We start from the raw sequence: 27026 nt of genomic DNA on the forward strand, positions 1-27026 counted from the left end.
ACTAAGCAATGTACCGGTGTAGAGCACTATCTCTGATATTCCTTTTTTTTTTGGTTATTCGTTATTTTTAATTTCCACTTTCCCAATTTTATTTTCATACTTAAAGTTTGTATTGAATGAAGCATAGTTAAAGAGGTGACCTTCCAGACCTACAGCTTGAACCCATCTGGGGTAGGCTGGACTAGGCCATCAAGGTTTAAATTAGTTTTATACTATATGCCTTCACAGTTTATTGTATTACAAATGTTGTGTAATATATGCAGCAATCATTGGAAGAAATGTCATTTTTCTGTGGTATAGTTCTAAACACGGGAAAAATGCGCTACTTTACAGGCATACTAAGGAGACCCACCAGGCACAATATTTAAAGGAATATTTATTTTTTATTGTTTCACTTTAAGCATTGTTAAAATCACTGCTCCTGAAAAAACGTCCATTTTTAAAACTTTTTGCATTGATACATGTCCCCTGGGGCAGGACCTGGATCCTTATACACTTTTTATGGCAATAGCTTGCATATAAGCCTTTAAAATGAGCACTTTTGATATTTCATGTTCGTGTACCATAGACTCTGTACCCCTTGCCGACCGACTCATGCTGATATACGTCGGCAGAAGGGCACGTACAGGCATATTAACGTATCTGTACATAGCCCTTTAAGACGCAGCATTTTGGGCGCGCGCACCCGCCGCAAGCTCCATGAGTGTCATCACGGGTCCTGCGGACTCTATGTCCGCGGGGATATCCGCAATCGTCTCACGGAGAGGAAGAATGGGGAAATGCTGATGTAAACAAGCATTTCCCCATTCTTCCTAGTGACAGGACACTGATCACAGCTCCCTGTGATCGGAAACGGTGATCAGAGTCGTGTCACACGTAGCCCATCCCCCCTACACTTAGAACACATCCCTAGGACACACTTAACCCCTGTAGCACCCCCTACTGGTCAACCCCTTGACTGCCAGTCACATTTACACAGTAATCAGTGCATTTTTAATCGCACTGATTGCTGTATAAATGTGAATGGTCCCAAAATAGCGCCAAAAGTGTCCGATCTGTCTGCCATAATGTCGCAGTCACGATAATTAGTAGTAAAAAAAAAAATTATTAATAAAAATGCCATAAAACTATCCCCTATTTTGTAGATGCTATAACTTTTGCACAAACCAATCAATAAACGCCTATTGCGATTTTTTTTTACCAAAAATATGTAGAAGAATACGTATTGGCCTAAACTGAGGAAAAAAAATGTTTTTTTTAATATTTTTTGGGGATATTTATTATAGCAAAAAGTAAAAAATAATGCGTTTTTTCAAAATTGTCGCTCTTTTTTTGTTTATAGCGCAAAAAATAAAAACTGCAGAGGTGATCAAATACCACCAAAAGAAATCTCTATTTGTGGGGAAAAAAGGACGTCAATTTTGTTTGGGAGCCAGGTCGCACGACCGCGCAATTGTCAGTTAAAGCCGCATTGCAGAATCACAAAAAACGCTCTGGTCTTTGGCCAGCCAAATGGTCCGGGGCTGAAGTGGTTAACAGTGTTCGCTTGTTCGTACAAATTTTTTGCCTGTTCGCATGTTCTGCTGCGAACGGAACCGGGGGGTGTTTATGAGCATTTACAGGCATATGGCATTGAGGGTAAACTCATTCTACTGGCCAGAATATTAATTTAAATGTGTAAATATTAATATATAAATATAATGTAATTCATTTAAAATGTATTAAGTTAAATTAAGGCAATAATTATATATTTTTTAAATATTCTTCATAGATATTTTTCTTTATAATTTTACACTGATTATCATTCATAGTTATTCTGTTGATTTTTTTAGGACTTTTACACATATAGCTCAACTTAGGGCAGCACAGATTTTTCGTAGAACATGTATAACAATAGGATAAAAGTGGTTGTAAAATTCAGGCATGAAATATAAACAAGGCACATCCTTTTTTGCTGTGTGGTCATCTCTATCCAAAGCACTGAGTGCAGTTTCTGTTTGTTGCCTCCTTCCTCTGCTATCAGCATTAGTCACTTCTTACAGGTTTCCCAACACAAGAGATAAAAAGGTGAAGGGAGGAGAGCCCCAGCACACAGCTTGTGATTCATATCCTCAACTTTGCGTGTTCTCTATCTGTTATGAGCAGGGGTATGTGTTTCTTCCCTCCAATCAGGGCTCAGAACTGAGCGATTCTGTGTAAATGCTGTACTTTGAAAAGATTATAGAGGACAGATGGCTGCAGATAAACAGGTGCAACTTATGTAGAAGGATTTGTTTCATCTCTGTGTATCACCTGATACACAGAGTCAGTGGGGCTGATTTACAAAAACCAGAGAGTACAAAATCTGGTCCAGCTGTGTATGGTAGCCAATCAGCTTCTAACTTCAGTTTGTTCAATTAAGCTTTGACAAAAAAAAAAACTAGAAGCTGATTGGTTTTTATGCAAACAGACTTGCACTCTCCAGTTTTAGTAAATCAACCCCACTGTGTATATGTGAGGATAGTCATGTCATTGGGTATATGTGAGGATTTTCAATCACTTTAAGTCAGGTTGATGAGGGCACAAATTGTTGACCTTTTCACAGGTTTTTGATCAAAAAAAATTTGAAACACATTGCATTCACTTACATGGGCTTTTGATGCTTGTGCGTTATGCACATGTCATCCAGATAATCTGGGTGAGGATTGATTTTTATTTTTAGGGGAAAAAAATTATAAAATGACATACTGCATTGTTTTCAGTGGGTATAGATTTGAAAAACATGAAACAGAGCCTACATATACTGTATACTGATCAAATTTAGTTGCTTTCATATACATACTTAGTAATTACACATTATAACAAGGCTTTTACATGTTCCCTTTAGGGAAACTATTCATCCATTCTTTGGGAAAATTTAAGATGACTTCTTGTCACTTCTTGGTTGTGGCTCTTGACTAGTAGTTGAGTTTTGCACATACTAAGTGTGGCAAAGGGAATAAAAGGAATCCAGTGCCAGGCTCAAGGCTTATATCCTCTCTGGAGACTCCTGGAGGTGGGTAGAAAGTGAAGATTTGCAGAAGGCCAGTAAAAAACAGGAAAAGTTCCATTTTGGCTAAACTTTCGCCAACACAAGCTCTTCTTCCTGGAGAAACAAAGTCAGCTCAGTGTGACAAAATGTATACTTAGCCACTGTTTTGCGGTCTAATTTTAGAACTAAATCTATAGATGGAATAGTGTGATAGAGATAAGCCTGATGCCATAGTATATGTACTCCAACAACCAAACTGTGATGTGGACTGCTACTAGATACCTAGTAGGTGTGCAAAAACACACTGAAAGCTACAAAATGGGTCATCACTTCAGCCTTAAATTATTTATCCACACCTTCCCAAAGAAGTGGCCTTTGTTAGTGCCACAAAATAGGTTGATGGTGTATACATGCATTTCATAATCAATTAACACCAGTCCTTGATGTAAAAGATTCACTCAAGCATGCCCTTCCACACAGGTGCCTCTGCAATACCCATTTTTGGGGGCTTGTTTCCTCACACATATCCTTCACTGGGGTAAAACTGCTTTCCCAGCACAAGATTACCTGAAAAACCACCTCAATGAGCATTGAAAGTGACCTATAGTATCTCACAAAAGTGTATTCACCCCTCACATTTTTGTAAATATTTTACTATATCTTTTCATGTGTAACATTGAAGAAATTGCAATTTTCTACAGTGTAAAGTACTGAGTGTACAGCTTGTATAACAGTGTACATTTTCTGTCCCCTAAAAATAACTCAACAAACAGCCATAATGTTTAAACTGCTGGTAACAAAAGAGAGTACACCCCTAAGTGAAAATGTCCAAATTGGGCCCAAAGTGTCAATATTTTTTGTGGCCACCATTATTTTACAGCACTGCCTTAACCCTCTTGGGCATGGAGTTCACAAGAGCTTCACAGGTTGCCACTGGAGTCCTCTTCCACTTCTCCATGATGACATCACTGAGCTGGTGGATGTTAGAGAACTTGCGCTCCTCCACCTTCCATTTGAGGATGCCCCACAGATGCTTCAAAGGTTTAGGTCTGGAGACATGCTTGGCCAGTCCATCACCTTTACCCTCAGCTTCTTTAGCAAGGCAGTGGTCTTCATCATGTTGGAATACTGCCCTGTGGCCCAGTCTTCGAAGGAAGGGGATCATGCTCTGCTTCAGTATGTCACAGTACATGTTGGCATTCATGGTTCCCTCAAGGAAATGTAGCTCCCCAGTGCCGGCAGCACTCATGTAGCCCCAGACCATGACACTCCCACCACCATGCTTGACTGTAGGCAAGACACACTTGTTTTTGTACTCCTCAGCTGGTTGCCGCCACACACACTTGACACCATCTAAACCAAATAAGTTTATCTTGGTCTCATCTAGGGTTGCACCGCTACCGATACCAGTATCGGTATCAGTGCCGATACCGAGCATTTGCACGAGTACTTGTACTTGTGCAAATGCTCCGATACTTGACTCGATACCTGGGCAGTCAGGGGTGATTGATGCGGCGGTGGGGGGAGTTCCAAGCACTGATCTCCCTGTATCAGCCACTTCTCCCCCTCGTGGCTTTCAGGCTTTAAAATCTATACAAGGAGATCGGTGCTTGGAACTCCCCCCACTGCCACACCGATCACTCCTGACTGTTCTGTGTGTGCTTCTCCGTGTCCTCCTCTGTGTGCTCCTCCAGTCCCCCTCTCTGTGCTCTTCTGGTCTCCAGTCCACCTCCATGCTCCTTCCGTCCCCCTCCATGCTCCCCTGGTCCCCCTCTGTGTCTTCAGTGCTCTTCCGGTCCCCCTTTGTGTCCTCTGTGCTCCTCTGGTCCCCCTCTGTTCTCCTCTGGCCCCCCTCTGGATCTCTCAGGATAGAGAGCAGAGGAAGGAGCTGGTGAATCTGTCATTTACCGGCTCCTTCCTTTTCTGAATGCACATGATCACTGACTCTGTCCACTCAGAGTAAAATTTCTCAGTTTATGAATGAACAGGAGCCGCTGTCTACTGTCCATTAATTTTCACTGCAGCTGAGGCTGCAGAGAAAGGGACAGGGAAATTTGCGTCCTCAGTCCCTTTCATTGTCTCAAAGGGGAGATCTCTCACCAAAGCCACCCCCCCCCCCCAACAGGGCTGATGAAAAAAAGATAATAATAAAAAAAATTGGAATAAATATATATTATAAAGATGAATAATAAAAAAAAACTGACACCGTCTACCCCCCCCATCCCTTCCCCCCAAAAAAGATTCAAAAATAAATAAAACATTGTAAAAAAAATAATAATAATAAAAAAAAATATTTGTAAAAAATAAAATTGTAAAAAAAAAAAAAAGAAAAAACTACCGACACAGTCCACTGTCACATGACATTGAAAAAAAGTATTGGTAATCGGTATCAACGAGTACTTGAAAAAAGTATCGGTATTGTACTCGGTCTTTGAAAAGCGTTATCGGTACAACCCTAGTCTCATTAGACCACAGGACATGGTTCCAGTAATCCACGTCCTTAGTCTGCTTTTCTTCAGCAAACTGTTTGCGGGCTTTCTTGGGCATCATTTTTTGAAGAGGCTTCCTTCTGTGAAGACAGCTATGCAGATCAATTTGATGCAGTGTGCGGCGTATGGTCTGAGCACTGACAGGCTGACCACCCACCCCTTCAACCTCTGCAGCAATGCAGGCAGCACTCATACGTCTATTTCCCAAAGACAACCTTTGGATATGAAATTCTCTGCAGGCCTGACTATCCGGTTGTTTGACCCCTTCCTAATTGTATGTCCTGCAACCATACCAGTATTAGTCCTATATTACTTTTTTGATGTATACAAATCAGTACGACTGAAACCCAAATACTACATTTTGAAATGCTCACCTGGGAGTTTATGCCATTTTTTCTCTTGTTCACTCTTCACACTTCAGAGTTTTTTTATAGTAAAATGCATAATTTGGCAATAACCTAATATGCTTTCTTGCTATGCACTTCAACGTTAGGAGAAACAACAGCATGGCAGACAAGGGGAGGAACATAGTAGAAAAAATTATAGGAAACGCAAGGGCACTTGGGTAAAGTCATTTATTTTTTCTTAAAAATGGCTGTTCTGAGCTGCATCTCCCAATGTGTGATTTAGAAAATAAAGTATAGTTATATTGGTATAAAGGGACTGCTCAGAATACTACCAGTGCAGAGAGCTAATATATAAAATCCCCACCTTCCATGGAAGAGGATCTCATCACACTAATGGATGGTGGTTTGATGCAAGCTGTGTATGGTTCAGCTATCTAATATATTTTTTAGGAGGAATCTTTTTCAAAAACATACGTTTGGATTTTACGCTGCCAAAATGAAAGGGCAAAGTATGCAGTTTGTGTTGCCTGATCTGAACCTAGCCAGGGTGCAGTTTACATCCTGTGAGCTCTGTATGTACCCAAGAAGGGCAGGCATGAACTCTGAAATTAAACTGAAGGGTAAAGTCCGTGTTTCGAGTAAATATTGCCTAGGCTGACACAGAGTTTGCACCCGTTCTCCATTTAAGGTTATGCACCCACCCCACACCTGTGTTTGTTGTCCACACAAAGAGCTTGAAAAAGATGATTAATGCACTGCCCTCATACAAATCAGACATAGTTTAGGGTGGAGGTCTTTCGATGTAATAACATAGCAATAGTTTTATATAGCTTTAAATTAGATGCAATAATAATAGTGACCTACCTGCAGAAAAGGGCATAAATGCATCTCGTTTTAGAAATTTCCCTTTAGCATCCAAAAAGTGATTTGGGTTAAACTCATAAGGAGTTTCCCACTGAGTCTTGTCATGCAAAACAGATGTGAGGAAAGGAATGACCTCTGTACCCTACAAGGTGAAGCACATTGTACAAAACTTAAAGCTGAACTCTAGGCAGACATAAAATATACAAGTGAATGCAGTTCTATATACAGTCTACTAATAGATAATTACATTTTTTTTTATGCAAGTTGTGCCAGTTCCTGAATTTAATTCAGTCCTTTTACAGCAGAGCTCAAAGTTGGAGAAGAAGAAGCAGCAGCATAAATGTTGGTGCCAGAAAGGGGCATTCTGAAAGAATAAGAAAGCAGTGTAACAAAGATAACCTCATCACTGTGCTGCTTCTCCTTCACTGTTCAGTCACAGGCTAGGGCCAGAGGAAGTGCGTTGAATGATGTTGGAAGTCAAACTAAAAATTGAGTACATCTACTGTCAGAAAATAAATATTGCAAGGGACAGCTCCGGATTGAAGCAGCCAAGCTAATTTTTTCTATGTTTGAATTGGCTATACATTTTTTACTGGAGTTCTGCTTTAATAAAAATCTGGGTTTGAAGCAATTAATTATTACCAGCTACCAAAGTACAGCCCAAAGTATAATGAGAACAATTTCTGTACATAGTTTAAACAGGTTTTTAATAGTAATAATGATATTATTATATATATTATCTGTATGTTCTAATCTAAAATATTAAATTCTTTCTACTAAATAAAGAATATAAAAAAAAGAAATTCTGTATATAGCCCTACAGAGCAGAGAGTGCACAGTCCACATGTGCTTTTCAGACAGTAAACAGGAAACTTTATTCTGGAAAAAGACAGGGCATATGCAGTGTAGGTTTTTAATAGTTATTGATTTACAAGAAACTTAGTAATAGTTTCTATGTTATCAATTACAGTCAGGTCCATAAGTATTGGGACATCGACACAATTCTAATCTTTTTGGCTCTACACTGCCACAATGAATTTGAAATGAAACGAACCAGATGTGCTTTAACTGCAGACTTTCAGCTTTAATTTGAGGGTATTTACATCCAAATCATGTGAACGGTGTAGAAATTACAAATGTTTGTATATGTGCCCCCCCACTTTTTAAGGGAGCAAAAGTAATGGGACAGATTAACAATCATCCATAAAACTTTCACTTTTTAATACTTGGTTGCAAATCCTTTGCAGTCAATTACAGCCTGAAGTCTGGAATGCATAGACATCACCAGACGCTGGGTTTCATCCATGGTGATGCTCTGCCAGGCTTCTACTGCAACTGTCTTCAGTTCCTGCTTGTTCTTGGGGCATTTTCCCTTCAGCTTTGTCTTCAGCAAGTGAAATGCATGCTCAATCGCATTCAGGTCAGGTGATTGACTTGGCCATTGCATAACATTCCCGTTCTTTCCCTTAAAAAACTCTTTGGTTGCTTTCGCAGTATGCTTTGGGTCATTGTCCATCTGCACTGTGAAGCACCGTCCAATGAGTTCTGAAGCATTTTGCTGAATATGAGCAGATAATATTGCCTGAAACACTTCAGAATTCATCCTGCTGCTTTTGTCAGCAGTCACATCATCAATAAATACAAGAGAACCAGTTCCATTGGCAGCCATACATGCCCATGCCCATGCCATGACACAACCACCACCATGCTTCACTGATGAGGTGGTATGCTTTGGATCATGAGCAGTTCCTTTCCTTCTCCATATTCTTCTCTTCCCATCACTCTGGTACAAGTTGATCTTCCATAGGATGTTGTTCCAGAACTGTGAAGGCTTTTTTAGATGTTGTTTGGCAAACTCTAATCTGGCCTTCCTGTTTTTGAGGCTCACCAATGGTTTACATCTGAACCCTCTGTATTCACTCTGGTGAAGTCTTCTCTTGATTGTTGATTTTGACACACATACACCTACCTCCTGGAGAGTGTTCTTGATCTGGCCAACTGTTGTGAAGGCTGTTTTCTTCACCAGGGAAAGAATTCTTCGGTCATCCACCACAGTTGTTTTCCGTGGTCTTCCGGGTCTTTTGGTGTTGCTGAGCTCAACGGATGCGTTTTCTTTTTAAGGATGTTCCAAGCAGTTGATTTGGCCACACCTAATGTTTTTGCTATCTCTCTGATGGGTTTGTTTTGTTTTTTCAGCCTAATGATGGCTTGCTTCACTGATAGTGACAGCTCTTTGGATCTCATATTGAGAGTTGACAGCAACAGATTCCAAATGCAAATAGCACACTTGAAATGAACTCTGGACCTTTTATCTGCTCCTTGTAAATGGGATAATGAGGGAATAACACACACCTGGCCATGGAACAGCTGAGCAGCCAACTGTCCCATTACATTTGGTCCCTTAAAAAGTGGGAGGCGCATATACAAACTGTTGTAATTCCTACACCGTTCACCTGATTTGGATGTAAATACCCTCAAATTAAAGCTGAAAGTCTGCAGTTAAAGGACATCTTGTTCATTTCATTTCAAATCCATTGTGGTGGTGTAGAGCCAAAAAGATTAGAATTGTGTCGATGTCCCAATATTTATGGACCTGACTGTATGTTAGTGTATAAATAATCACTTCTATCTATATGCAAAATGTCAAAATGTTTAATGTATGAGACTCTGATCTATTGTTCTGTGGGATGCTGGGATCTATTGTGAGAAGATGGGAATGTGGCTTAAACCAGTTTTAAATAGTTTTGGGGCTGCTATATACAATATAATGCTGGAAGATAAAGAGACCTATTGCCGTGTACACACGACCGGACATTACGGCATACTTGGTCCGGCGAACCGGAGTCCGTCGGACAACTACACCATTGGTGGCTCTTTTTCTCCCTTTCTTTTCCACCGGGCCAATTGAGCCTTGGTGGAATTTGCTCCAATAGGTGTGCTTATCATATGAGGAGCGGAACGGCGAAGAAGCAAGCCACCATCAACAGATGGAAACGTCTGAACATCACTAGGATGGAATATACAATCCCAACACAAGACACTTTGTGATGCCTGATCTGATTGGTTTTAAGGTGAGAGTTCTGAGAGCCTAATGCCACCGGTACAAGCATATTTCATGAAAACCCATATGAACTTTTATCCACCCACTAATGAATTGGACTCTAGCCAGCTTATGAAGCTTTATAGTCTATATCCAGCCATTCATTCATTCACTATATGAACTGTATTTTTGATACTTTTACACCCAGCACTTTTTTTTGGATTCACTTTTATATTTTATGGTCAGTATATTAATTTATTTTTTCATAGGAATTTTAGTATTCACCATACTAGTAATTTCACTACGTGTGTGATTAGATTGTATGCGCGAGATCTTTTAACTGTTTGTTAACTTATTGACCGGCCATAGCCAAAAAATGGCCGGATAACTCTGGGAGGGCGTACTCGGCTGTTCTTTCCAGAATCATGCTCCCGTGCGCCCCCTGGGGCACGCACCTGGAAATGTCCGTGACCGTCGGGTCTCCCAGACCCAGCATGTCACGGATCGGGGTAAAGGGCCAATGACAGCGGCCCTTTAACACATGATCACATGATCCAATGACAGCGTGATCACTTGTAAACAAACCGAAGCATGTCCAGTTCAGCTCCTTCCCTCTCCTCACTTGCTGTACCGATCTCTGTGTGAGGAGAGGAGGGAGCCGGTGCAGTAGCAGTGTGGGCTGGATCTGAAGTACCCACAGCGCTGATCTGTGCCCATCTCTGGCTCATCCATCCATATTCATGCTCAGCCATGCTCCATCCCTGGCTCATCCATCCACATTCATGCTCCATCCCTGGCTCATCCATCCACATTCATGCTCCATCCCAGGCTCATCCATCCGCATTCATACTCAATCCCTGGCTCATCCATCCACATTCATACTCAGCCATGCTCCATCCCTGGCTCATCCATCCACATTCATGCTCCATCCCTGGCTCATCCATCCACATTCATACTCAGCCATGCTCCACCCCTAGCTCATCCATCCATCCCTGGCTCATCCATCCACATTACTGTTCAGCCATGCTCAATCCCTGACTCATCCATCCACATCCATGCTAATCCATGCTCCATCCCTGGCTCATCCATCCTCATTCATGATCCATCCCTGGCTCATCCATCCTCATGAATGCTCATCGCTGGCTCATCCATCCACATCCATGCTCCATCCCTGGCTCATCCATTCACATCATGCTCCATCCCTGGCCCATCCATCCATATTTATGCTCATCCATGCTCCATCCCTTGCTCATCCATCCTCATTCATGCTCCATCCCTGGCTCATCCATCCACATTCATGCTCCATTCCTGGCTCATCCATGCTCCATCCCTGGCTCATCTATCCTCATTCATGCTCCCTCCCTGGCTCATCCATCCACATTAATGCTCCCTCCCTGGCTCATCCATCCACATTCATGCTCCATCCCTGGCTCATCCATCCACATTCATGCTCCATCCCTGGCTCATCCATCCACATTCATGCACATCCATGCTCCATCCCTGGCTCATCCATGTTCATCCATCCCCATCTATGGCTCATCCATGGCTCATCTGTACCACATAAGTAGTGATTCATGCAACATCAGTGATAATCCATGCCACAACTGTGATCATCCGTGCCACATCCATGCCACATCAGTGATCATCCATGCCACATCCATTCCACATCATCGCTTATCCGTGCCACATCAGTGATTTTCTGTACCACATCAGTGCTCATTCATGCTACATCAGTGATTATTTGTGCCACATCAATGATCATCCATACCACATCAATGCCACATCAGTGCTTATCCGTGCCACATCTATGCCACATCAGTGATCATCTGTGCCACACCCATGCAACATCAGTGATCATCCGTGCCACATCATTGCTTATCCATGCCACATCAGTGCTCATTTTGTGCCACGTCAGTGCTTATACATGCAACATCAGTGCTCATCCGTGCCACATTAGTTCTCATCAGTGTCACATCAGTGCTCATCCATGCCACATCAGCTCTCATCTGTGCCACATCCATGTTACTACAGTGTCCATCAGTGCCTCACAAAAGTGTAATAGGTAGTCAAATTAGATTTGAAACGCATGTCCCTAGAACACCTGATGGTGCTCCCCGAATGTTGGGCCTCTGCATGTGGCCAGGCTGTGTAAAAGTCTCACACATGTGGTATCGCCATACTCAGGACGAGTTACAGAATATATTTTGGTGTGTAATTTTTACATCAGGTGTGATCAATTTTCAACGATTGGCACCATAGCTTGTAGACTCTACTTTAACAAAGACCAAATAATATGCACTTATGTGGGTTATTTTACCAAAGATATGTAGCAGTATACATTTTGGCCAAAATGTATGAAGAAAAATTACTAATTTGCAAAATTTTATAACAGAAACTAAGAAAAATGCATTTTTTTAACAAAATTTTCGGTCTTTTTTCATTTATAGCACAAAAAATAAAAAACCCAGTAGTGGTTAAATACTACCAAAAGAAAGCTCTATTTGTGTGAAAAAAGGACAAGAATTTTATATGGGTACAGTTTGCATGACGGAGTAATTGTCATTCAAAATGTGAGAGCACTGAAAGCTTAAAATTGGTCTGGTTAGGAAGGGGGTTTAAGTGCCCAGTGGGCAAGTAGTTAAACCAAGTAAATTCCTTTTGCTACTATACTTTCGAGTTGTATGTATGGAGGAAGGTGTCCTGGTCTGATGAGACTAAAATTGAACTTTTTGGCCATCAAAGAAAACGCTATGTCTGGCGCAAACCCAACACATCACATCACCCAAAGAACACCATCCCATTTTGCAGCAGTCGGGACTGGGAAACTGGTCAGAGTTGAGGGAAAGATGGATGGTGCTAAATACAGGGATATTCTTGAGCAAAACCTGTACCACTCTGTGTGTGATTTGAGGCTAGGACGGAGGTTCACCTTCCAGCAGGACAGTGACCCCAAAGACACTGCTAAAGCAACACTTGAGTGGTTTAAGGGGAAATGTGTATGTAAATGTGTTGGAATTGCCTAGTCAAAGCCCAGACCTCAATCCAATAGAAAATCTGTGGTCAGACTTAAAGATTGCTGTTCACAAGTGCATCCCCCTGATGAATATACAATATTTCTCTTGTATCGACACGCGTAGGGGAGGCGACTGGACGGCGCAGGAGACAGCTGGTCTACCTTACGGAGTAGGAGCACACGATCTCATCCACGGCTTGGCGCTAGTAAGGCATGCTATAGAGCGGTGCACTAACGCACCAGACCCATGTGAGTAGCCTATAATAGGGCTTTGTTTGCAGTAAATAAAATCTTTAAAACGGTATCACACAATGGAGTTTCTTTTTGATATTTATATGTGAGGAGGCTACATCTTTGAGCAGTATTTGGACCTTGCAACCTGACCTGGAATCCGTTTTGATGATTGAAAAGCGTGTATTGACGAAACTTGATTGCCAGGTCACACGCTCTGAGGTGAGCGGCCATTACCTTGGGGTGGGGAGCATCTGAGTGTAATCACTGCTGCAGATCACTATATTCACATTCACCTATCAAGTCACGTTTATTATTGCGGTATTAAGGACACTGAAAACTGATCCTGGGTGGTCAGAGTATCACGGACTTATATGCACTTGAGCACTTTGTGGATCACTTTTGTATCAATATTTATATTTTATGAAATGTATGTATATTTACGTTATATGATGTTGTAAGCTGAATGACGATTTTAGTTGCTTATATATTATTATTATATTCTTGGTTTTGATTTATAGGCACATCACTTTAATTAACAATTTTGTTTTTTAGGTTTTTACTGCAGGTTCAGCACATCATTAAGGGGATAGCGCAGCACATGATTTATTTATTTATATGTATATATTTAAAGGTTTAACTTGGGGTTTTACATTTGAAGTACATTTTCCTACATAACTGAGTGTGCATTTTGGTTTTTATCATAATCCCAATCAAAGATAATTAAGTTATTTCAATGGGAACAATTTTTAAAAGTAAGTCTTTCAAGATGAGGTGTTCTAGTAGTATACTGTATATACAGTCAATTATATCTGACACACTCAACGATCCATTGGCCACTACAATTGATACTTGATTGCGTTTTCATAGTATTTTCTTGGTAAATCATAACAAAATAGTTTCCCAGGTTTGTTTTTCCTCAATTCACCCCGCTTGCTTGGGTGTGGGACTGGCATGTAGAGTACGGCGACACACATGCATGGGCAATTTGTACACACATACTGGAGTCAGTGTAGACAAGAGCTAGTTAGCCTGCCAGAATGTCATTCGAGTGTGGGAGGAGACCGGGGTACACAGAGGGAACACACATTAAGTATTTTGAAGTTGGGACTAAAGTTTGAGACAGTTTAAATTAGATACTTTCGATAATCTAGAGTAGTGCAGAGTTCAGGTGGGAGATGAATAACATACCTGCAATAATATTTCATGTTTAACGTAGAAAGCTGAGTTTTTCCTTTAGTGTTAGGCCAGGCCACTAGTGATCATTGATTTGCCTGTTCAGAAATCTATAATTGGGTATATGGGCATTGTTGTTAATTATGAATGTTGGACTGACAGTTTTGCCTGCCTTGACATCAACCAGAAGCATGTTGGAGAAGGAGACAAACACTTTTGTCAGCTACAACCATCTATAAAGACCTTGGCACTTATTAGCAGATGAACTGTTTGTGCAGGTTCCAAGTTCCACTTGCTATGATGGTCAAGTACTTGAACTGTTCCATCTGCTCTGATGGTCAAGTACCTGAACTGTCTGTACAAATAAGCTAAAGTTCCACAAATTACCTGCACATCTATGACTTGTGAACTGCAATAATCCAGAGGATAAAATGGACTTTGTACATTACAGTTCTTTGAGTTCTATAGCGTTGCAACTGCTGTGCTGCAGTTGCGATCTGATGCCTTATCTGCTGTCCATCGCCAGTTATGGAGGACTTTGACAAGTTTCTAGGCTTCCAAACTCTTGAAAAGGAAAGTTTGATCTTCATATCTGCTCTTGTGCTTTCTAATTCCACAAAACAGAAAGTTTGATGCTCTTATGTTAGTACAACATTTTTTTTTTAATGTTTTTTGGAAGTTTGGATATTTTTATATTCTTCAGCCCTAACCAAATGAGATTTCCTGGACAGTATATCAGACAGAGATAGTGGATCAAGAGATAGAAATCTAGAAAGATAAGATTAGGGTGGAAGGATGTAAAATTTTGTATGCATTAATTTACATGTGGAAGTGATCTGGGTTCAGAGGAGAAACAGTCAGCCATTTGTGTGTTGGGAGAGGGAGGTGTGCTGTGCTGTGTGGGGGAGGGGGCATTGAAGCTGCTTGTAGGGAAATTCTTGATTGATATATCGGCAAAGCGATAGGGACAGAGATGACTTGTATCTCAGTATAGGGAGAGAACAAACTTGTATATCAGTACAGGGAGATTTAAAAAAAAAAAATTTACATGCGTAAATTATACCCAAGGGGTGGAATATATGGGAGATGGACATTATTTAGAAAGTGATGATCAATAGTTATTGATTTACAAGAAACTTAGTAATAGTTTTTATGTTATCAATTATGTATAAAAGTAATCACTTCTATCTATATGCAACATGTTTAATATATGAGACCTCTGATCTGAGTTATTGTTCTGTGGGAAGTTGGGAACATCTAATCTATTCTGTGAAAAGTTGGGAATGAGGCTTAAACTGGTTTGAACTAGTTTTGGGGCTGCTATATACAGTATATATATAGCTGGAAGACAAAGAGCCAATGGAGTTAGATTCAGTACTGAAGAAGAGACGTCCTGAATCAAGGACTATCGCCTCCAGGAACTTCAAAGGAGGTTGTGAACTCCCCTGGATTGAATGCCATATTTATCTATTTTATCCTCTGTAATACATCTTTAAACAAAGCTAAGTAAATTCCTTTTATTACTATTCTTTGGAGTTGTCTGAAATTATTGCATTACATCATCATATCTGAAAGGTTAAACATAGAAACTTTTAAAGACTAGCTCCACCTTAAACAAAAAATATTAAAAGCCAGCAGCTACAAATACTGCAGCTGCTGACTTTTAATAAATGGACACTTACCTGTCCCAGTGTTCAGCGATGTCGGCAGCCGAAGCCGATCGATCGCTCGTTTCTCGGCTGCCCCCACCGCCATCCTCGGTCAGGGAATCAAGAAGTGAAGCGTTGCGGCTTCACTGCCCGGTTCCCTACTGCGCATGCGCGAGTCGCGCTGCGCGTCTACACTGGTCCCTGTTGTGTTGTGGGAACTGTGTGTTTCCAACAACACAACGGGGGGGGCAGGCATTTGCGGCTAGCTGCTGCTAGCTATTCCCGGAAGTGGGTGCAGATACCTGTATTATACAGGTATCTGCACCCCCTCCCCCCTGAAAGGTGTAAATTGAGGCACCGGAGGGGGGAGGAATCCGATGAGCGGAAGTTCCACTTTAGGGTGGAACTCCGCTTTAAATAATAAAGCTAACCCAGTGGTTCTCAACCTGGGGGTCGGGACCCCCTCGGGGGTTGAATGTTGATTTTCCAGGGGTCTTGGGCTGTTCCTGAAGCCCGCCCTCCTAGCCTTTTCGCAGCCACCCATTCAGTTCACAGCATGGCTGGGGGGCAGAGACTAGAGGTCAGTTGACTGGTGAGGAATGTGAAGTGGGAGGGGCTGGAGGAGACCCTCTCTCCTGATTTCGGCATAGGTGTTGCTGCTGCGAGACAACACAAAGTCGGAGACACAGTGAAGTGGAAACACAGTGAGTAACACTACCTGTGATTAGAGTTGCCATTAAAAGTCCCCTCTACAGTTATCAGATCAGCAGATGACCTTGATTAAGAGCACCTAAGTTGGCTGATCAGAACTCCTCCCAGCACTGCCACTCATCCCACCCCCCACCAGCACTGCCACTCATCCCACCCCCCACCAGCACTGCCACTCATCCCACCCCCCACCAGCACTGCCACTCATCCCAACTCCCCACCAGCACTGCGACTCATCCCATTCCCCCCACCCACCAAGTAGTAAGAGAAGGAATAAAAATAGAGAATACATGGAAGGGAGAGCAAAAGAGGGGAAGGAACAAAGAAAAAGGGAGAGAAAGAATAAGAGAAAGAACAAGAAAGACGGCTAGAGAGAGGGATGGGGGAAAAAATAAGAAATTAGGATAGAGAGGGATAAAAGAGAAAGAAAGGAGAACAAAGAGAAAGAGTGATACATCTAAAAATGTACCATAAGGGGTTTAATATTGTAGGAGTGGAAGGGACCCAGGGAGCGCTAAATGTCCATTAAGGGTGCAAATTACTTGTCTTGCCTTGGGTACTGACAACCCATGCTACGAAAATAATTTTACTGTTAGGGGTCTCCACAACTTGGGAAATGTTATCAAGGGGTCACGGCACCAGAAAGGTTGAGAACCACTGAGCTAACCCTTTATTACAGCATACCTAAGATGCAGCTACAAACCTAAAAACACTGCCATCTACTGGTTGTAGAATATTTATCTACTAAATACCAATGTACAGTAATTAATAAGGAAAAGTAGAGGGTTGGGACTTTATATGAGGCTTTGAACAAGGTAGAACAAATGCCCCCATCCCTGTAATATGGAAATAGAAGAGATTTTGGGACTTTGTATGAATCGTGCAACCAAGCAGATACCACGACAGAGTGTGTCTGGTGGGTAATAGATACCCCTCTTGATTACATTTCAGGATTATTATTAATACTACATATGCTAAGCCTATTGGAGTGTACCAATTCAACCAAGAATATTTTTATCTATTATCTTGGAGACACACGTTAATGAGTTTGGTGTTTTTTATCAATGCTTATAATATGAACTTATATGTTATTATGTTATGTTATTATCATGGTATCATTTTGTATGCAATAAATTACATGTACTTTATTTATCTATTTGCTATACATTGGGCTATTATGTAACATATGTGGTCCTTATTGATTATCTATTACCCACCAGACACAATCTGTCGTGGTATCTCCTTGGTTGCACAATTCATACAAAGTCCTAAACTCTCTTCTATTTCCAATGTACAGTATTGGAGTGTACCAATTCAACCAAGAATATTTTTATCTATTATCTTGGAGACACACGTTAATGAGTTTGGTGTTTTTTATCAATGCTTATAATATGAACTTATATGTTATTATGTTATGTTATTATCATGGTATCATTCTGTATGCAATAAATTACATGTACTTTATTTATCTATTTGCTATACATGCTATTATGTAACATATGTGGTCCTTATTGATTATCTATTACCCACCAGACACAATCTGTCGTGGTATCTCCTTGGTTGCACAATTCATACAAAGTCCTAAACTCTCTTCTATTTCCAATGTACAGTAGTTGTTGCACAAAATACAATTCTGTATTCCAACACCACCACTCAACACCTGCTCCTTATGTTAATCCCATTTCAGTTCTCAGTTCTATAAATCAATTTCTTGTAAGCGGTTTCGTCAAAACATCTTATCCACTTTTGTTTCTCATAAGTTGAAAGTCTTTGCATCTCATCCCATGAATCTGGCTTTGGTTTTAAAGTTATTGAAGCAATGTAGCACAGACGTTTGACTGTGATGCCTTTATTGCTTCTGGTGGAGTTAATGATTGAAGCGTCTTGTGGATTGGTTTCTTATTTTACAACATTTGGATTGTCTGCATTAATTTCTTTTTCTGTGTCACTTTGTTGCTTATCTGCTTGCGACACTGATGTTGAATTTCCCTCAGGTTGAAATGTTTGTGTTCGTTCAGGAAATTTTGAACACACTGAAGTTTCATCGACAATTACACTTCTACTGGTGGTTACCTTGTGTCTTCTGTAGCTCTTTTTTGATTTACTGTACTCCACATGTACATCTTCCTTTGGGCAAGCATTCCATTTTGTACGCTTTTCTTTAGGGATGTGCACATAGGCTTTGCTTCCAAAAGTTTTTAAATGGTTCAAATTCAGAGCTTTTCCATTCCACAGTTCATATGGAGTTTTCCTGGTAGTCGATTGTTGAGATAGCATGTGTGTTATGACCTGTATATTCAGTTCTATTGTCTGTGTGCAATACACTTAGCATTTTGCCAAATTTGTTGCTTACTTGAGCCAAATACTGTTCAAGTTTCTCTGTTACTTCACTTTTGTTGTGTAAGAGTTTAGGGCAGTCTACCTGGAGTACTCATCTATAAAAGTGATCTGTCATCTTGGAAGGTCACTAAATTGCCTTGTTTTGTGAGCTTCTTCACTGACAAAAGATTAGTCTCAAGAGCAGGGACATGGAGGACATTTTCACAGCTATCTTTCTGGTGAAACTCTGGGAAATAGGACAGTAAAGAAAACCGTCTCCTATTACTTCTGATTCCATTATTTGTTTATTAGCTGTGGTGATTTTTTCTGTTTTGCTCTGGCCAAGGTGAATAAAGAAATGTCTGTTATTTGACTCGTAGCTCCTGAATCAACACACCATGCATGCAAAGATGAGGTGCAACTTGTGGATTGAAAAACAAACATATATAAAGAAAAGTCAGTTTCTTCCTTCACACTTTTGGCCTTTTGTAGTTTTTTTTTGTTTTTGCATTCTAGCCTTCCAGATTCTTAAGTCTGCTTTTAAATTACCTTGTTTCTTCTTGCATGTTACTGTTTTTATTTCTATTTTTTGTCTTTAAAGCAGACTGCGACAGAAGCACCATCAGCAATAATGCTGTCTGTTTTATGCTTATATTCATCCACTTCTCCTCTTAATCCATTATAATAAGCTCCTCACAAAAAGCTGACAACTTCTTCCCAGAAGAAAGAACAAGGGGAAACACCAACTTTCTATTAGAGAGTAGTGAAGGGGATCCTTTTTGTAGCACCTCCCAGAAGGGCAACAGCACCCATGAAAGCTCCTTTCCTCTCTAGTGCTCCCGACTATTACAAGTCCCTGAGATTAAGCCCCACCCACCTTAAATAGGCACTCCCATGTGACACTCCTGCAGTAGGTGGAGCGACACTTAAGAGCACAGTAAAAGCTCCAAAAAGCCAATTATTTCTCTGAAATGCAGCAGGAATTTTGGGACATGGCACAGTTGACAGACTATTCAGGGCATAACATTAGTTCTATATTTAGCACGGGGGTTTGCTACCAAAGTGATCATGTTAAGTAATGTATTGTTTCTTAACCACATGCCGACCGGGCCATAGCCGAAAGATGGCTACAGCGAGGTTGGCTTATTCTGGGTGGGCGTCCATGGACGTCTTCACAGAATCGCAGCACCCAGGAACATCCGTGACCGCCGGGTCCGAGGGACCCGGCGCATCACGGATCACAGTAAATGGCCGTTGATAGTGGCCGTTTACCACGTGATCGCTCCGTCAAATGACGAAGCATCACTTGTAAACAAACCGGCGTCATGTCATGACGGTTCCTCCCTCCCCTCTCTGTACCAATCGGTACAGTGTGAGAGGAGAGAGGGAGAGATCGTTTGCAGCGTTGTGGGCACTACAGATCCAGCCCACAGTGCTGCTCAGTGACTATACTCTGCCATACTATGCAATACTCTGCAATACTATGCAATACTCTGCAATACTCTGCAATAGGGATGGGCCGAACACCCCCCCCTGTTCGGTTCGCATCCAGAACATGCGAACAGGCAAAAACTACGTTCGAACACGCGAACACCGTTAAAGTCTTTGGGACACGAACATGAAAAATCAAAAGTGCTAATTTTTTAAGGCTTATATGCAAGTTATTGTCATGAAAAGTGTTTGGGGATCCGGGTCCTGCCCCAGAGGACATGTATCAGTGCAAAAAAAAGTTTTAAAAACAACCGTTTTTTCGGGAGCAGTGATTTTAATAAAGCTTAGGGTGAAACAATAAAAGTGAAATATTCCGTTAAATTTCATACCTGGGGGGTGTCTATAGTATGCCTGTAAAGTGGCGCATGTTTCCCGTGTTTAGAACAGTCCGAGTGCAAAATGACATTTCTAAAGGAAAAAAGTCATTTAAAAGTACTAGCGCTAGCGCCGGCTATAATGAATTGTCGGTCCGACAATACACATAAAAGTTCATTGATAAAAACGGCATGGGATTTCCCCACAGGGGAACCCCTTACCAAAATTTAAAAAAATATGCGTAGGGGTCCCCCCAAATTCCATACCAGGCCCTTCAGGTCTTTAACAAGGGGACCCCCAGATCACACCCCCCGTGTGAATTGGTAATGGGGTACACGTGTACCCCTACCATTTCACAAAAAAGTGTCAAAAAGGTTAAAAAAGACAAGAGACGGTTTTTGACAATTCCTTTATTAATTTCTTCTTCTTTCCCCGCTTCTTCCATCTTTTTTCTTCTGGTCTTCCTTTGGTGTTCTTCTTCTTCCTCCATCTTCTTCTTCCCTCGCTTCTTCCTCCGCTTCTTCCTCCGGTCTTCTCGTTCCAGCATCTTCCTCCAGCTTCTTCACCGCTTCGTCCTCCACACGATCCGCCTCAGTGGGAGTCTTCCGCTGTGTGACGCTTCTGTTCAGGTGACAGTTCTTATATAACGGAGGGCAGGGCCACCCGGTGACCCCGCCCCCTCTGACGCACGGGGACTTCCCTCTGGATTTCCCTGTGTTGTCAGAAGGGGCGGGGTCACCCGTCTGTGACTCCGCCCCCCTCTGACAACATATTAACCCTTAAAATTTGCACTTTTGATTTCTCCCATAGACAATTCACTATAGCTGACAATTCACTATAGCCGCTATTACTTCATGACTTTTTTTCCCCTTTAGAAATGTCATTTTGCTGTCAGACTATTCTAAGCATGGGAAATATGCGCCACTTTACAGGCATACTATAGATACCCCCCATGTACGAAATTTAAAGGAATATTTCACTTTTATTGTTTCACTTTAAGCTTTATTAAAATCACTGCTCCCGAAAAAACGGTCGTTTTTAAAACTTTTTTTTGCATTGATACATGTCCCCTGGGGCAGGACCCAGGTCCCCAAACACTTTTTATGACAATAACTTGCATATAAGCCTTTAAAATGAGCACTTTTGATTTCTCCTATAGACTTCTAAAGGGTGTTCCGCGGCTTTCAAATTTGCCGCAAACACCCCAAATTGTTTGCTATTCGGCGAACGGACGAACAGCCAATGTTCGAGTCAAACTCATGTTCGACCCGAACATAAAGCCCATCCCTACTATGCAATACTCTGCAATACTATGCAATACTATGCAATACTATGCAATACTCTGCAATACTATGCAATACTCTGTAATACTCTGCCAATACTCTGCAATACTATGCAATACTCTGCCAATATTCGCCAATACTCGCCAATACTCGCCAATACTCTGCAATAAATTTTTACAGAAACAAAGAATTTTTTTTTTTTTTTAACCAATATTTCAGTCTCTTTTGATTTATAGCGCAAAAAATAAAAAACCCAGTGGTGATTAAATACCACCAAAAGAAAGCTCTATTTGTGTGAAAAAAGGACAAACATTTCAAATGGGTACAGTGTTGCATGACTGAGTAATTGTCATTCAAAGTGTGAGAGCACTGAAAGCTGAAAATTGGTCTGGTTAGGAAGGGGGTTTAAGTGCCCAGTGGTCAAGTGGTTAAGTAAGGGTTTGGCTCCCTCTAGTGACCGCTGAAACTTGGTCAGGATTTTTCCTTCTGTTAAGAAGCAAACAATTATGCATTGTGGGATATGTAGTTTGATGAGGAAGTGACTCATGTTGTTTAAATCAGTCTGGGGACTACAGAATCCACAATGGCAAGTCAGAGACCCACAATGCAAAGCGCGCAGCACTGCATGCTGGGAGCAAAGATAAAAGGAACAGCGCGGCCATCTTTCAGCCTCTCTGGATGCCATTCAATACCCGCCAGCAGGAGGTCTGTGTGTTTGTGACCAGGAGACTCCAGCCTATACAGCGCGGAGCAGGATCGCCAGCCTCTGAGGGACTTCAGAGTACAGCCCTGCCAGCTTAGCAAGCAGATCGGTGTGCAGTGTCAGGACATCTGGAAGTTTCCTGCATCTCAGCCATCCGGAGGAGCGGTACAGCATGGCAGCGTCATCTTTTCATCAGACTGAGACATCATGAGGGGAGTCTGGATGGAGCCTCACAGCCTCTGAGTCTATTGTGATTAAGAGGGCTCCTGCCCATTTCAGTAGAATGCACTGTTTGCTGAGTGAGTTATTTTACAGACTGTTGGTGAGACTTGTAGTTCCACAGAGGTGATTTTACTTGTTCACAGGCTACATGCAGCTGAACCCTGGGGTTTGTTGTTTCCCTGTCCTGTAGGGTCAGTACTGTATTACACTCACACATAAGGTGGAAGTGCCATATTTCTTCAGTTACACAGTTATCAATGTACCATTTATTCTACAGTTTGCTTTCTCTCTTTTGCCATGTTGGATTACAAATACTGTCTACAGGCTAGCTGAAGATATCTGGAGTCAAGGAACTTTTATCATCTTCTGCAAAGCATCATGATTCTATTTTGTAGTTGAACACTGAATTACAACCTAGGGGGAGCCCTTGAGTACAGGTTAAATATTGCGTTAATAAAGTCAATGACAAAGTCCAACAATATACCCTGTTTCCCTGAAAATAAGACCTAGCGTGATTGTCGGTGATGGCTGCAATATAAGCCCTACCCACCAAATAAGCCCTAGTTAAAGTCCTTGTAGGTCTTATTTTCAGGGTAGGGCTTATTTTCGGGGAAACAGGGTAGGGCTTATTTGGGGGGTAGGGCTTATATTGCAGCCATCACTGACAATCACGCTAGGTCTTATTTTCGGGGGAAACAGGGTAATAAAAAGTGAAATCCAGTAATGTGGAAAGGTCTCCTAGTGTGTGATTCATCAACATAGAAATCTTGAGATGGAGAGAGATTAAACACTCTTACCGGAACCGGTGGATTCGGATGTCGGTGATCCAAATGGATGGCTGTCCTGGAAGGAAATGGAGGTGCCGGATCTCGAAACACATCTCCACTGGTTGGGAACAGCTACCACAATATCCACCGCCCGGAAGGAGTCCTACATCCAGCCAGGGTATCCAGATCTCACATCACATGAAAATGTGGAAAGAAATCAATGCAGTGCTCCAATCGTGCAGATCAAAAGGGTAGGTTTATTTGGACAAACCAGTATACAAGAATAAAATTGTGATCACATGGATAATATAAATGGAAATAAAACAAAGTGTAGGGAATGATATGCCTAGCCAATTGAACTTCTACAGGGGCAGTAAACCATTCTCCTACACTGCATAAATATATATAAACTACAATAATAGTGCAACCAATCAGAATCAATCAGGAAATCTAGAAATGACCTGACTGGGGATAGGACGAAAGAGGGTCAGCTGGTGTTCCACATTTTAAATAACCAATGAGGAGGGAGCATGAAAGGTTTTTTACCAATGACCTGATCTTTTATTCAAAACGTACAATAATACCTCTCATATGTTGCGGTAAATGCCGCGTGAAAAAACAGCGAAAATGGGGGTATGGTGATTTAATGAATGGCCCCCGCTAATCAGGGATCTGCAAGTCCCACACATGAATAGCATGATGGCGCACCACGTCAAAACATAAACAAAGAGCACATGATTGCACCCGCAGGCTCCGATCATGTGACTAGGATCACACCGGTGACGTAACCCAACAGGACGCAGCGGCGCACACGAGACGCCGCAAGCATCCACTCTATGAGACACGCGACCGCATTGCAACCAAGGCAATGCCAGTGACGTAATCTCGCAGGACGTCAGGGCGCTGAACACGCCGCAAACGTCCACTGTGGGGGAACATGACCGCACTGTGAGCTCGGATTGGGTGACACCGAAGATCAAAATAACCGGTGTCACCCGAACGAACATTACTATGAATTTGCCACACAATCTACAAGGATGCGTGGCCATAGGTCAGACAAAAAAATCTCAAAAGGACTAAGTGCGCCGCGCCATCTAACCAAAAAGTGGGCAGCAAACATATATGGAATCCCAAAAAAAGTGAAAATAATGAAAATTAACATATAGTCCATGGTAATTCTCTTATTATACTCCGTCCTGCCGATGGCAAGAAGTTGGAGTGTTACCAATATAGGAGACACTCCACGGATACGAGATTCTCCTCTCCAGTTAGGGACAAACTTATCTATGATCTTCGGTGTCACCCAATCCGAACTCACAGCGCGGTCACGTTCCCCCCACAGTGGACGTTTGCGGCGTGTTCAGCGCCCTGATGTCCTGCGAGATTACGTCACTGGCATTGCTTTGGTTGCAACGTGGTCGCGTGTCTCATAGAGTGGATGCTTGCGGCGTCTCGTGTGCACCGCTGCGTCCTGTTGGGTTACGTCACCGGCGTGATCCTAGTCACATGATCAGAGCCTGCGGGCGCGATCATGTGCTCTTTGTTTATGTTTTGACGTGGCGCACCATCACGCTATTCACGTGTGGGACTTGCAGATCCCTGATTGGCGGGGGCCATTCATTACATCACCATACCCCCATTTTCGCTGGCTTTTTCACGCGGCGTTTGCCGCAATATATGAGAGGTATTGTACGTTTTGAATAAAAGATCAGGTCATTGGTAAAAAACCTTTCATGCTCCCTCCTCATTGGTTATTTAAAATGTGGAACACCAGCTGACCCTCTTCCGTCCTATCCCCAGTCAGGTCATTTCTAGATTTCCTGATTGATTCTGATTGGTTGCACTATTATTGCAAAGTTTATATATATTTATGCAGTGTAGGAGAATGGTTTAATACCCCTGTAGAAGTCCAATTGGACGAAACGCGTCGGGCTAGGCATATCATTCCCTACACTTTGTTTTATTTCCATTTTTATTATCCATGTGATCACAATTTTATTCTTGTATACTGGTTTGTCCAAATAAACCTACCCTTTTGATCTGCACGATTGGAGCACTTCATTGTTTTCTTTCCACATTTTCATGTGATGTGAGATTTGGATCCCCTGGCTGGACGTAGGACTTCTTCTGGGCGGTGGATATCGTGGTAGCTGTTCCCAACCAGAGGAGATGTGTTTCGAGATCCGGAACCTCCATTTCCTTCCAGGACAGCCATCCATTTGGATCTCTAAGCCTGTTTGATTCGGTGTCACCGACATCCGAATCCACCGGTTCCGGTAAGAGTGTTTAATCTCTCTCCATCTCAAGATTTCCATGTTGATGAATCACACACTAGGAGACCTTTCCACATTACCGGATTTCACTTTTTATTATATTGTTGGACTTTGTCATTGACTATACTCACATTATGGTGGGGGCCACCCACAGATTATTGTATCACATTTATTTTAATACATGTTTTTTACACATTTTAGCGCTACATTTTTACACTATTCTATTTTTGAAATATTTGTCACATTTTTGTGTAGCAGCTTTATTCTCTCTCACTGGGATAGCGCAGTTATATTTTTGTTTACCTTTAAATATTGCATTGTATTGTCAGTTGGGAAGGTGTTTATTATAGGTTTTGGAGCATATTGAACACTTGTCCCATTGTACACCTGTCTCCATATGCTCCCTACTGTGATTATTGAATCCACTGCTTTCATATCTATACTGACTGTCTTTTATTTTTTCCTTTTAATCATATTGTTCATTGTGTTTAATATCCACTTTAGTAAACTTTCTGAGTGGTTCACTGATATTGTGTGCGAGTCTCTATTTACTACCACAGCTGGTGATGTGACAGAACCAGGGCTTTGGTAAATATACTTCATGGTTTATCATTACTGTGTTTTCTCTCTGTTGCTAATATTATCAAGCAAGTGTGCCAGAGGGGTTGAGACTGTTCTTGGGGTTGAGAGGCAGTGTGCAGAACCAAACATACATTAAGCGGCTCCTCAGGGGGTAGCGCTGCATAAAGGACCACTGTCTTAAATTTTTCAAGTGACCCACAAAGGTTTAGGTCAAATGCCTCCCCCCTACCCTCAAGCAGCATATAATTACCTTCCTTCATAGCTTCCTGTGTAATATGTGGGTTACTAGATTTGTAACTTGGGTGGGATATGGGCTCCATGTATGCGCTGAAAGTGAGCAAATATGGCTACAGCTGACCCTCTTTCTTTAGAGGTACCAACAGCCATAGTCGTCTGCAGAACTTTTTTCGGGGGGGGGGGGCTTCGGCAGCGGCGATACACAGTCGCATTTAACCTTTTCTTGGATCGCTAGCGGGGGTTAAAAGTGCCCCGCTACCGGCCCAATAGCACCACTAAAGTGATGGTAAAGCGCCGCTAAAACTAG

At 41.8% G+C, this 27026-nt stretch overlaps 1 protein-coding gene across 4 annotated transcripts in view; it reads right to left on the minus strand.

The window, feature by feature from the left end:
- Nucleotides 1-397: 397 nt before the first annotated feature.
- LOC141148933 (cytochrome P450 2K1-like) overlaps nt 398-27026 on the minus strand; it is an 83805-nt gene continuing 57176 nt past the window's right edge. The window contains exons 7-9 of one of the 4 annotated variants that reach the window (XM_073636827.1): nt 6958-7074; nt 6711-6852; nt 398-3124 (exon numbers count right to left, since the gene is read on the minus strand). In XM_073636827.1, the coding sequence (XP_073492928.1) occupies nt 2937-3124; nt 6711-6852; nt 6958-7074 (447 nt within the window). In that variant the 3' untranslated portion in view covers nt 398-2936. The remainder of the gene's footprint in view (nt 3125-6710; nt 6853-6957; nt 7075-27026) is intronic. The other 3 variants (XM_073636825.1, XM_073636824.1, XM_073636826.1) reach the window with 3 other exon arrangements.

This window comes from Aquarana catesbeiana, linkage group LG06 (assembly GCF_042186555.1).
Source record: "Aquarana catesbeiana isolate 2022-GZ linkage group LG06, ASM4218655v1, whole genome shotgun sequence".
NCBI classification, from domain to species: domain Eukaryota; kingdom Metazoa; phylum Chordata; class Amphibia; order Anura; family Ranidae; genus Aquarana; species Aquarana catesbeiana.